Below are 13,912 nucleotides of genomic sequence, written 5' to 3'. Positions count from 1 at the left end.
TTTTTTAGAGGGGTATAAAACTAAGTACCTGGTGTTGAGTTGAATTAACCCTGTGTTCTTTGAGTAAAGATATGTTTTACCAGCCTTGCTTGGTAAGAAAAATACCTTTTCTTTTGTCTTACCTTTCAAAAAGTTATTAGTGTAAAACATGGCTTTGTCAGATACATTAAAATTCCTTTTTGATTTGAAGCTCCTTTCTTTTCCTATGTTCTATCCAGAATCTCCCAAGAGCATAATTAAAACAAAACTATATTGTGATGTAAAATAGCTGCTGATATTCTTTAATGTCTTATGCTACTGATTTTAAACTAAGTTGGGAATTTTGATTTCATACTGAAAGTTTTGTTAGGATGCCTGAGTGTTCTCAGTCAGTTCCCATTGTCCTGGAATGACTTATATTACTATCTTTTGTTACCAGGCATGGTGCATTTGTAATACTTCTGTAACCCAGACTTATTTAAAAAATGAATGTTGGGGAAAATCAGCTGCAGATATATTTCTAAACAGAATTTGAATTTACATAAATGTGAAAATAAAGCAGTGTGTATTTGTGTATGTATGTGTGTCTTTAATCAAATTTAACTGTTATATGGATTTTCATATTCTGGGATTTGGTTTGGTTAATTGTGGATTATAAGTTATTTCACTCTATAATACTGTATTTGATAATACCATTTTGCAGGAACCTATTCTCGTGTTTATTTTTTGTTTATTATTTGCTATTTACTATCATCCTGGGATAATTGGTCAAAATTTTACACCGGTGCCAAGATTCCTCAAAATAAAGTGGACTTCATCTTAACCCTTGTAAGGGTAATTTTTTTTCCTTTAGTGCAGCCTTTCTATATAATTCCATAATAAAGGAAGCTAAATAGTCATAACTTCCCAAAGAAGTAAATAACAGTAATTTTTTTTAACTGTCAACTTTGTTAAACATGTGCTTCTGAAGTACCTATGCTTAGCCATTTGTCCTCATATAATCACAACCTTTTTGTGTCCTTTTAAAAATTATTTAAAACATTTTTAATATCAAGGTAAACTTGCCAAGTAACAGATTTTCCATTTGATTAAGTTTACAGATAGGAACCTTAGGAATTCACTTGTTAGGAAGAAGAAACAGGGATTGGACTAGGTAGAACTAATGATACCCTATTTAAAAGCTTGAGGGAGAGTGACGGTGGTTTCTATGGTGTTTATTCAATTACTTTTCAAAAGCTAAGACTCCTGCACTAGCTTTAAAGCAGATGAAGGTAAGTAAAAATGTGATTTTTTTATTATCTTCTCTCCCATTTAACATATCTCTTAATGTGATTTGGGAGGCTGGGAACTTGGAGACAGCATAATACCAAAACATAAGTGCTTAGTTTGAATAAAACGTATAGACTGTTTGGCCAGTGGTAGTGCTAAACAGCCTTAGTAATCTAAATTAGGTAAAGTGAAAATTGATTTTAAGATTAAACAGCACTAAATTTTAGAAGTCTGTAACGGTAAAAACATTTTTACAGTGTTTATATTGGTTTAGTAGTTCTTTGAAGTAGGCATTTCTAGTATTTGAATCCATTTTAAATTTCATCAGTTGATTCAAATGAGTACCTAATGAGGCTATGTGCTAAGATGATATAAAAGATACAGAAATGGTTTAAGCCCTGTTTCTTATCCTTAGAGGCACTTACACATGCCTTCAAAAAGTGTTAGATTATAATTGGCCATTGTACTTCCCATGTTTGTACATGTCCCCATTTATATATACCTTAATTTCAAAGCCTTTGTCCCATTGTAATAACTGTAGGTGCAAATAAGTAGGGTTTTGTTAGGTCTTCATAGCATTTCATGGTAACTATGTATAAATGAGATTTAGTTGGTTTTGGTGCATCTGCTCTAAAGTTAGAAGAATGATAACCTTAATGCTTTTATGATAGTTCAGAATTACACTAACGATTGCGGTCTCAGGAATGGTTTTATAAACTCCTAAAAGCTACAACTATTAAGGCAATTTTAGCTTTGTCAAAGTTTTCAATTTCATATACTTTTTGTCTTATTATAAAACCTGAATTAGAACTTTAAATAGGAACCAAGATTTTTTTCTTATTGTTTAGTAATTTGGAAATAGATAACTCAGACCTAGGTTAATCCAATTTATCTCTTTTTCCTTTTTTTTTTTTGCCCAGTAATACTTCTCCCAAGTCTGGCATGTCCTACAAACTATGTGGGTTATAGTCTTAGCCTGTAGAAATAAGTCTATGCTATGTCAAAAGTTTTTTTAGCTTTACCAGTTACCCAAAAGTGTCTGATTTAACAGCCTTAGCTATAAAAGAAAACTACCCCTAAGCAACCAGAGTAGACATCAAGCAGTCCACCTACTAAAGCATTATCCTTTCTATTTATTTATTTTAGGCAATTACTAACCTTGGTGATTTGGTTTGTTGGCCTCTGACAGCTGACAAAGAGCAAATTAGAATAAAAATTTATTAGAACATAAAGGACAGTAATTTATGGTACAGTGGAAGATGGAGAAAATAAAAAGATTATCAAGACAATATAAAAATTCAAAGCCCAGGGGCACCTGGGTGGCTCAGTTGGTTGAGCGTTCCCTTGGTTTCTGCTCAGGTCATGATCTCTGGGTGGAGAGCTCCAGCCCTGCATCTGGCTCTGTGCTCAGCAGGGAATGTGCTTGTCCCTCTCCCTCCCCCTCTGCCCCTTCCCTGTGCTCCAGCATGTGGGCGCTTGTGCTCTCTCTCAAATAAATAAAAATTTTTTAAAAACTTCAGAGCCCAGTAAATTGGGGCCATTTAGTTTTGATGCAAACACCCATATTTATCATAAGACTCCTTCAGGCCTTATTAGGAAAAAAAAGTTTTAATATAGCTATGGACTTGAGTTTCTTGTGGTTCATGCTTGCTAAAATTTGGATTCCATGTGAATTAAGAATAAAGGGCATCATACCTATTTATTTCTTAGATTTTTAAACTCTATTTCTGTAAAATAGATTATCAAAGAATGGTGCAACTGAATCACAATATCCTGATTTGCCACCTACTTAGTAAGTTAAGGTTTAAGCCCTTGGTTATTACAAATATTTTCTTGAAATATGTTTGCAATTTGTATGTTACTGTTAAAAACCATAGTTGGTATTTTACACAGTTGCTAAATGACTCTGATACAATTTAAAGGAAGTTTGTAGTAAATAACAGCAAAAAAAATGCTTAAAATCTTATTCAGTCTACTGAAGGTATAGAAGCTAGAGATAACTGTGGAAGCCTATAGGACTTGTCTGGCTTCAGATGCTACTATTATAGCAACTTGAAATTTTTTTATGTTTTCATGGCTACCATTATTTGTGATTTAGAGCCTTGATATGGACGGGTAACTTTAAATTTAGGTTGATGCTTTAAAATCATTCTGAAATCTATGGAGCTTATTGCCCCAGGTTAAAACTATATTGTATAATTTCACATGGGATAGTTATGTTTTCGGGGGCGGGGGAGGGTCTTCCAGGCACAGATTGTGAACAGAGTATATATGAAATGGTGCAAAATGGAAAAAGAAGAAAGCAAATAGTAGCAGGTGGTAAGGCAGGCAAAGAACATCAAGGAACAGAGCCATAAGAAAGGTCCCAGGTTGTCATTGGAGTACCATAGTAGTCCTAATAAGTGACAGGTAGAGGCCTAAATGTTCTAATAGCTTGTTGAATCAGTAGTACTAATCTGATAACTGGTTGGAAAAAAAAAAAAAAATGAGTGCCATGTAACAATCGAAAACTGAATGTTATGTGGCACTTGTAATTGAACTATTTTGATTCATAAATGTCCTTGTCTTAACTTTAGCATTTTTATTTTCAACAGACTGCAACTTTATTAGAATGAAAAGAAATCCTAGCTGTATAGCCATCATTGTAACTGGGGAGAGAGGAACAAATAACCCAAAAGAAGCAACACCTATGTTTTACTCCAAGCTAGGCAGTCTCCTAATAGCATTATTCCATCTCTTCAGTAATTTGGCCAGGAAAAGTGTGATGCTTTTAGGAATATTTTTGTCAGTGTAAACTGCTACATTGAGTCCTAACTTCTGGCTATCTGAAAAATATCTACTCAGTAATACCTTGTGCCCATTTGACTAAGATGTAAGTTCTCTTGTCATAGTTTTTCAGTCATCTTAAAACAGGTGTTCAGATACTCAAATTGAATTAGGTAGTATATTAGAATAACAGATGTCAGACATTTGTTGTTGCTTGTGTTACAAACAACAAAAAGAGTTAAACTATTACCTCAACATCAGTGGTTCTCAGCTGTGTGTAGTTTTGCATCTGTATCCCTGGGACATTAAGCAATGTCTGAAGACACTGGGTTGTTACAGCTGAGGGTAGGAGGGTATGCTACTGGCATCTAGTTCATAGAGGTCAGAGATGCTATTAAACATCCTATCATGCCCAGCAAAGCTCCCCACAACAAAGAATATCCAGCCCAAAATGTCAGTAGTGTTGCTGTTGATAAACCCTGCCTAGTTAAAAACTTTGAATAAGACTCTTTGCTTCTTCAAGGGCTGGCGTTTGCCTGTTGTAATCCAAAACTTTGGACGTTATTCCATGGTTTAATCCTGTCTAAGACTTAAAGCTAGTACTGCAAACATTTGGAAGGACCTGATAATTGAAAGCAGAATAAAATGTTTTATGTAAATATCTACATATTTTAGTGTAAACACTAAGTTAAAACACTAATTTATACATACTGAAGGTTACAGAGAAATAAAAATAAGCTCTTTGGATAGCATTTTACTTTGATAATCATGTTCTGTTGTGTTAACTACAGAAGGGTGATAGCATATAAAAATATTAAAAGTTATGCTTTTCAATGATTAGATTTAAAATGAGCTGTTTTTAAGTCTGGGGGGGTTGATGTTTGTTGTTTGTGTTTGTTTTTTGCTTTTGGTTTTTTTGTTTTTAAGTAGGCTACATGCCCAATGTGGGGCTTGAACTCACAACCCTGAGATTGAGTGGCATGCTCTACCGACTGAGACAGCCAAGTGCCCCAAGTTTTTTGTTTGTTTGTTTGTTTTTTACTTATATTAATGTGGGAGCTCTTAGTAAATATGACTGTCATTACATTAGCAAGATTTAACCCAGATTTTTGAGGTTTATTCATAAATATTTAGAATATTTAAATTGAGGAAGTGATATGCTTTTTGTATGTATTTTTTCTTGATTTTTTTTTTCACCCTTGCTATTTTGCTGAAATAAAGGCATATTATGTATTTTTTCTACTTGCCTGTTCCTTTTCTTCTGTTGTAAGAGCACAAGCAGGCTACTTCTGTGAAAGAAAGCAGCAGCATTTTGCCTGAGCATGTTCAGACAAAATTTTCTCCACCATGAAACTAAATGGCTGCCTGGCAGTCAGCCTTGAAGGTTACTGATTGTGCATTTTTCTTCTTTTTTTTCTCTTTGTAATTAAATTACATAAATACAAATAATGTTAATCTAAGAATTTTAATTACACTTCAAAGCTGTTATATTAATGATTGCAAATAAAAGTTTTCCAAGTTCATATGTACCATGACCTTTAGTTTTCAGTCAGTTGGATATCTTGTAATAAGTAATTAGGTAATTTCCTTTTTTATTTAATGGTCCTGATTTTAAGAAAGTTAGGACATTGAGTTTTGAGTTGTCCTTATAAAGTGTAGCACTTGTTGAAGAGCTCAGAACACCAGGTTTATAGAGAAAGTTAAATAATACACCATCTTGGGACAAGATTCCTACTACAGTTGAGCCATGAAGGATCTTTTTGAAAATTCATTGTTTCAGAACAGGAACTCTAATTATGTTATTAACAATTGATAATATTGCCAAAGTAATTGTAGATTATGCCAATTCCTTGCTGAGTTTTGCTGCATAGAAAAGTTAATACTTTTATTTTTTTTATATTGAATGAACTTTTTAGATTGGGAATCTTTCTTTGGCTCTAATATGTGTATGTGACTATGTTGTAATTTTGTAAGAGTTTATGTAAGGGAGTATAAATATATATTTCTTACCACCTATGAAAATGAAAACTCAACACCAGTGGAGAAAACATTTTTATTTGTATCTTATTAAATCTCATTAAACTACCGATTGACTTCATTTAGTTGTTGGTTACTGTTGGGTTGTTTCTAATTCTTAATTAAGATCGATGTGGCTAAACATACACACTAAGTGTGTAATACAACTTTTTTTTTTAAGGGTGAAGTTGAACAAATCGCTATGATGAAACCAAAAGGCCAGACTGAACATGATGAGGGTATGCTTGAATATTTAGAAGATATCATTGGTTGCGGACGGCTAAATGAGCCTATTAAAATCTTGTGTCGGAGAGTTGAAATATTAAATGAACACAGAGGAGAGAAGGTGAATCTTCTATAGACTCTATTGCAAGTCAGACTTTTGTTTATTGAACAAATTCTGCTGAGTCAAATACTAAAGTTGGAATTATTAAAGAAATCTTTACTATTTTAGATTGAATTTTATATTTCTTATTGACATTTAAATGAACAGTGTTTTATTAATGATGTTTTTGTCTAATGTGGGTATATTTGAAATTGAAGCTATACATATAAAGTATATTTGAGTAATCTGTACACTTTAAATTTTTGTAGTTAAACAGAGTTAAGCTGGTGGAAAAGGAAAAGGACGCCTTAGAAGGAGAGAAAAACATAGCCATTGAATTTCTTACCTTGGAAAATGAAATATTTAGAAAAAAGAATCATGTCTGTCAATATTACATGTAAGTACATTAATGTATCAGTTTTTTTTTTTTTTTAAAGATTTTATTTATTTGGCGGACACAGCGAGAGAAGGAATACAAGCAGGGGGAGTGGAAGAGGGAGAAGCAGGCCTCCTGCTGAGCAGGGAGCCCAGTGTGGGGCTTGATCCCAGGACCCTAGGATCATGACCTGAGCCAAAGGCAGATGCTTAACAACGGAGCCACCCAGGCGCCCCTTTAGTTTTTATTCTGACATTAAGCCCTGTCTTTCCTGTATTAGAGAAAAATAAAGATTGAAGTAGAAAAAAAATCGAAAAACTATTTTATGTAATGAATTCATTAAATTAGGGTTTTTTACCATATTATTAAAGTTGATTATTTTTATTTCATTTTAATTCTAATACAATTAACTTATTATATATTAGTTTCAGGTATACACTGTAGTGATTCAGCAATTTTATATTCCGTACTCATAAGTATACTTCTAATCCCCTTCACCTCTTTGGCCCATCCCATCACCCATCTTCCCCCTGGGTAATCATCAGTTTGTTCTCTGTAGTTAAGAATCTCTTTTAAAAAAAAAAATCTTTAAAAAGGTGTGGGGGCACCTGGGTGGCTCAGTCGTTAAGCGTCTGCCTTCAGCTCAGGTCATGATCCCAGGGTCCTGGGATGGAGCCCCATATAGGACTCCCTGCTCTACGGGAAGCCTGCTTCTCCCTCTTCCACTCCCCTTACTTGTGTAAGCCTGCCTCTCCCTCTCCCACTTGCCCTACTTGTGTTCCCTCTCTCGCTGTGTCTCTGTCAAATAAAAAAAAATCTTAAAAAAAAGAATCTCGGTTTGTCTTTCTTTCTTTGTTCCTTTATTTCTTAAATTCCACATATTCGTGAAATCATGGTGTTTGTCTTTCTCTAACTTATTTCACTTAATATTGTATTCTCTGGATCCATCCGTGTTGTTACAAATGGCAAGATTTCATTCTTATGGCTGAGTAATATTCCATTGTGTGTGTATATACCAAATCTTTTTTTTTTTTTTTTTAAGAGTTTGGGAGAGAGCATGCAAGGGGAGAGGGAGAAGCAGACTCCTCCCCCCACCACCACCCCCCGGATCCCCAGCAGGGAGCGCAACGCCAGGCTCAATCCCAGGACCTTGGGATCATGACCTGAGCCCAAGGCATACGTTTAACCAACTGAGCCACTCAGGTGTCCCATACCACATCTTTATCCGTTCATCTTTTGATCGACACTTGGGCTATTTCCATAGTTTGGTTGTTGTACAGTAAACATAGGGGTGGATATATCTTTTCAAATTAGTGTTTTTATATACTTTGGATAAATTCTAGTAGTGGAATAACTGGATCATATGGTAATTCTCTTTTTCCGTTTCCTTCCCCAGATTTGGGAAGTTTTCAGCATTATTTCTTCAAATAAAATTTCTTGCCCCATTTCTCTTTCTTCTCCTGAGATCCCTGTAATGCTAATGTTATTACACTTGGTGTTGCTGAGTTCCCTCTCCATTTTTTATAATTTTTTTCTCCTTTTCAGCTTGATTGCTTTCTATTACTCTGTCCTCCAGGTCACTGATCCATTCTTCTGTTTCTTCTGTTCTATTTATTCCTTGTAGTATATTTTTAATTTGAGTTGTTGAGTTCTGCATCTCTGGTTGGTGTTTTTTGTTTCTTTGTTGAGTGTCTCAGTGAGATCCTCCGCTCTTTTTCTCAAGTCCAGTTAGGATCTTTATGACCATTACTTTATCTATCAGGCATATTGCTTATCTCTGTTTTGTTAGCTCTCTTGCAATTTTTGTCCTGTTCTTTAATTTGGGACATAATTCCTGTCTTTTCTTATTTTGTCCAACTCTGTTTTTCTATGTGTTAGGAAATTCAGCTATGTCTCCTGCTCTTGAAAGTAGTGACTTTATGAAGAAGAGGTCCTGTAGTGTCCTGCAATGCAATGTCCCCTGTTCACCAGAACTTGACACCGCAGGGATGTCTGTTATATGTGTTGCATGTGCCCCACTGATGTGGCTAAGCCGCATTTGCCTTCAGTCCAGTCGTCTGCAATGGTTCTCTCTGCCTTTTGGGCAAGGTTTGTTCCATGTGTTGTTAGTGCGTCAATCTGGGGCCACTTTGGGCTTGAGTTGAATTAGACCAGGAATTTGCCAGAGATGCAATAGCACTGAACTGCAGGACACTTTCCCTGTTACCCATTGAGCTTTCATTGGTAGGCAGGGCCTGCAGCCAGACCAGATGTCTGCTCCCAGCCCACTGCTGGGGTTTAGTCAGACTGGTATGTGTGGTTATCTTCCCCTCACACCAGGGCAGGTGTCACTTTGGAGGAGTGCTGGCTCCTGTCTGTGCTGCTTGCTGCTGGCTTGTGGCACCACTTTGGATGGGCTCTGGCCAAGGGCATATTGGAGGGGTCAGGACTGCAAGAGAATGGGGGTATGGGGCAAGCTCTTAGCAAGATAGGTGGAGAGTCTTGGTATTGCAGTGGTTCACACAGGTATCCCTGTATCTAGGCTGGGAGATAGAGGAGGGATGGCTCCTGCCAGCTCCTTTGTTCCTGGAAGAATCTCCTAAAGGTGTCTGCCCCTCCAGCACATACTCTGAGATTAGTAAATAAATTTCTTTCACATAAACCCCAGTTTTTCAAACTGCTGCTTCTATGCTCTATCTCCTTGTGACGTTTTGTTGTGCTGTCTCTTTAAGGGTCAGATCTCCGTGTCCTCTCACCCTCCCCTCTCTGCCTGCTGATTTTTTTAAAAAGTCCCAGGTGTGACACCCCACAGATCATCAGAACTCTCCAAATTAGGCCCCCCCCCCTACTTCTCAAAGCCAAATGTTATGGGGATTCCTCTTCCCCATGCCTGGGATTCTTGATGTGAGGGTCTGTTACTCTCCCTTTTTCATGCTTACGGCACCCCTCCGTCCCAAGGACAGTCCCGTGGGTCCCTTTAGTCCCAACCACGTCTCCGCCTTTCCTACTGCATCTTCAACGTGGCTGGCCTCTTCTTTACATGTAGCTCTGGAAAGTGTTCTGTTCTGCCAGTCTTCATCATTTTCTGGGTTTACACTGATGTGGGTGTTACCTAGTTGTAGCCTTAGGATGAGGTGAACTTAGGATCTTCCTACTCTTCTACCTTTCCCTGAAGTCCTCGAAGTTGACTTTTAAGTATCCTACTTTTAGTTGGGAGGTGGGTTATGTATAAAAAAATCTCTGATTTTTTTTTTTTTTCTAGTTATGATCTGCAGAAACGAATTGCTGAAATGGAAACTCAAAAGGAAAAAATTCATGAAGATACCAAAGAAATTAATGAGAAGAGCAGTATACTGTCAAATGAAATGAAAGCTAAGAATAAAGCTGTAAAGGATGTAGAGAAGTAATAATCTTTTGGAAAGTATTAGAAGTATTTGGGTTGAGTTCATGTTTTTGTGTGTGTGTGTGTGTTTATATATAAACTTACTGCCAGCACGTAAGTGTAATGCTTTTGCCAGCATATAAAATGGTTTCCCTTTCCAAACAGGAAATAAATTAATTGCCCTGTATCCAGTTGATTATTATAAATTGAATGTCCAACACTGGTCTTAAAATAGCAGAGGATGCTTCCCCCTAGCGGCAGAACTCAGTAACACAAAACATCACGGCAAAAATAAGCATTTAACCTGACAGGTTAGTTGTCTTAAAAATAAACAGTCCACAAATCTGATCGAGGTAGAAGTAGGTCATCATTTACTCTAGATAGGCTTTTTTTTTTTTTTAAGTTTTATCATGATCTTTCTCTGTCAGTATTCAGTGACACCAATATCTCTTACCTATGTGATTTTTTTTTTCTTTAAAATGAGTTTTACTTAAGTTTATGGTAAACTCTTGCTATACCCTGACATTATAGTCACTCAAAAATGTAGTATTTCCTATCTAGCTTAGAAGGGCAAAACAACTCTCATAATCACATCTTAATGGCTCCCTCAAATTTAGTGGGAGGTGCAGATCAGTTTGAAAATGGATAGCTGTAGGATCTTCCACCTCCTTGTAAGAGTTTGGTCACGTTTACAGCAGCAGTGTCCTAGGCAGAGCATAAAACACGGCTTTAAATGAATATCCAAAATAGTGACGTAATTCTCTTTCTTTGCTAGGAAACTGAATAAAATTACAAAATTTATTGAGGAAAATAAAGCAAAATTTACACAGCTAGATTTGGAAGATGTTCAAGTTCGGGAAAAATTAAAACATGCTTCAAGTAAAGCCAAAAAACTGGAGAAACAACTTCAAAAAGATAAAGAAAAGGTAGGTTTTAAAAGAATCTGAATATTAGATCTAATTTTCGTTATTTTTCGTGGATGTGCCAGTCCCTTATTTTTAAGAAAATGGGTTAGTATTTTGAATATTAAGTGTTTCAGCATTTATCTCTGAATGTGATTTTTTTTTTTCTCCGAAGGTAAATCTTGGCATTCATTGGCCTTGAGTTTTAGAGCTTATTTTTCTGTGGCGTACATTATTAGGGAAATATTTACCAAATTAGCAATTCTATTTGATCAACAAAATAGTTTTCTTTTTCTTAGGGTAATGGTTTAAAGAGATGTTTTTGGTTATGTATTTTGAACTTTTAAAAATATTACCTGCCTCCTACAAAAATCAAGTAAAGAGTATCAGAGTAGGAGTTCCCTCTTGGAAAGGAGGGAAGGGAACGCTCAAAATTCACAAGGAGTTGATTAGCTATTCTGAGACTTTAAAAACAAGTTCGGACCAGAATGCCTAATTTCCTAGGAGTCCCTGATAATGAATTGGGAGTCCTTCATTGTATTTTTCCAAATGCATTTGTTTACAAAATACTTTCTGCTCAGTATGGGAATAAATCTTGTGTGAATCAGTGTTTGAGGGTCATCGTTTTGGGAAATATTGAACTCTGCTACTAGGTAATCAGGATAAACAAAATAACATGGATATGAGAGTAACCCTTAAATTGGACAGACGAGGGCAATTATAACTTACAGAAGTATTAGCTTTTAGGCATCAAATGTCAATAAGTGCTTATTACCAAAAGGTATTAATGGAATAAGGTACTAGTCCTACATAGTGACTTTGGAAGGGTAACATGAAAGATTTTAGGATTTCAGGGAGGCCAGGGGTTATAAAAGTAATCTGCAGTAAGTTACAATATTCCGTGAAGGACAGTCTGGGAAATTCCATGTAGTCAGAGTGTATTAATTGGTGAAGAAGGGTAATTACAGCCTGAAAATGGAGCAGAAGGAAGAAAGAACTGATGGCCAGCTAGGGAAGATTTTCTTCCTTAACAAATGAGGAATTCATAGAATTAACTTTTCTACTAAACTGAAAGCACAGAAATGCAGTAAATGGTTAAAGTATTTGCTAAAGCCAGCTAATTCAAGTCTGATTTACAAAGGAAACCACAGATACTTAAGAGGATGCTGAGAAATGGTTTTAAATAAGTCAAATATTGATGATACTAGATAGCCTCAAGGCATATGCTCCTGTAAGTTTATTTTACAATCTTAGGTTGAAGAATTTAAAAGTATACCTGCCAAAAGTGAGAAGATCATAACTGAAACAGCAACTCGAAACAGTGCCCTTGAGAAGGAAAAAGAGAAAGAAGAAGAAAAATTAAAAGAAGTTATGGATAGCCTTAAACAGGAAACACAAGGTCTTCAGAAAGAAAAAGAAGTAAGATTCTTTATCAGTTGGTGTTTATTTTGGTGACTTTTTTTTTAACTTAATGTTTTTGCGTAATAGTAAAAACTGAACTGCTGGAAGAATTTTGGACTTCTAATATCTAATGTTCCTAAAAACAGCCTAGACTCTTTCCTCTTTTTGTTTTCTACTTTCCCATTTTAAAAAAGTTAACCAGATGAGAATTTATGGTGATGGCAAGAAATGTATCATGTCAAATACTTTGTTATATGTCATTCTTTAAGTCTGTTGATTTCATCAAATAGTCTTTTTCGTCTCCTTTTAAGTTACCAAGAAAATAATTTAATTGGTTGACACGTATGAAATCATGGAACCACACTAACCACAGGTTGATATCTACCTTTTTCTTTTCTCCTGTAGCACTTGTATAATAGTTTAAAACCATGGCTCTTGAGTCAGTTCTCAGTTGAAATCCTAGATCAATCATTTATTACCTCTGATCTTGCATGGGTTGTTATGTCTCCAAGTCCTCTTCTCAAAATGGAAGAAAATATTAACATCTTGTGAATCTTCGTGAAAATAAAATGTACATATTTTTACGTAAAGTGCCTAGAAATAATGAACTTTAGCATTTCACTAATAAGAGTGTGAGGTGGTCATAGCTGAATAGTCCTTATACCTTACCGTTCAGTCTTACCTGCCCAACAAGAGTATAAAGCACAAAGCTTACCTATCCTTGTTTATATTCACCACAGCCTTTGACAAAACTGAGGTTATTGAGTAGAAATTATAATAGTAATTGAGTTGAATTGATTTATGTTATATAAGTAAATTATGTAAGGCTTACATACATAAGTTACAAACTTCTGTATAAACTTTGTATACCTCAGTAAAGTTTTCTTGGGTTTTGTGTTTTTTTGTTTTAAGTTACAGATTTAGCAGATTCTCTTTTGGAACAGAGGCACGTTCTAATGCCGCACTACAAAACTTTACAAGTAGGATGCCCATGTGATAAAATGGCAGTAGATAATGCAATAGCTTTCATGATATAATACTTTATGGATACAGATTTTCACATTTGCTCATCTGATGCATACTGAGTATTTCTATGTGTCTTGGCACCCTGAGTTAATGACAAAGCCAGGACATACATCCAAGTGTCTTCATTCCTCAACATAATATAGTAGCTGAAAACAGAGGTTCTACCACTTAAGAGTGATTGCATGACTTGGAGCAGGTTATTTAAACTGACCTCGTTTTCCTCAAAATGAGCATGATGATGGTACTTACCTCATGAGATTGTTATGTTAAAGAATTCATACATTCAGAATAGGCCTAGAACATCAGGATCAGTGTGTGTGTATGTTAGTGTTCATGATTTTCACCATCAAACATTTAAACTGATGATCTGATGACTTTGCACATAACCCCTGGTCCTGGGCCTATTCCCTTATGTGTGAAAGGAAAGGATTGAGCTTTTGTAAGGGCCTTTCATATGCCATTATTCTAATATATAGATCCTTTCTACACAG

The 13,912-nt window shown here is 35.6% G+C and overlaps 1 protein-coding gene across 1 annotated transcript in view; it reads left to right on the top strand.

Moving 5' to 3' along the window:
• The window catches only part of SMC4 (structural maintenance of chromosomes 4), a 39,334-nt gene that overhangs the window by 5,686 nt on the left and 19,736 nt on the right, over window positions 1-13,912 (top strand). Inside the window, exons 6-10 of the mRNA XM_036117227.2 lie at window positions 6,212-6,376; window positions 6,625-6,752; window positions 9,973-10,113; window positions 10,868-11,018; window positions 12,249-12,413. Coding sequence (XP_035973120.2) covers window positions 6,212-6,376; window positions 6,625-6,752; window positions 9,973-10,113; window positions 10,868-11,018; window positions 12,249-12,413 — 750 coding nt within the window. The remainder of the gene's footprint in view (window positions 1-6,211; window positions 6,377-6,624; window positions 6,753-9,972; window positions 10,114-10,867; window positions 11,019-12,248; window positions 12,414-13,912) is intronic.

This window comes from Halichoerus grypus, chromosome 1 (genome assembly GCF_964656455.1).
Source record: "Halichoerus grypus chromosome 1, mHalGry1.hap1.1, whole genome shotgun sequence".
In the NCBI taxonomy this organism is placed as follows: Eukaryota; Metazoa; Chordata; class Mammalia; order Carnivora; family Phocidae; genus Halichoerus; species Halichoerus grypus.
The sequence above is the reverse complement of the archived record's forward strand: the minus strand, read 5'-3'. Positions and strand labels throughout refer to the sequence as shown.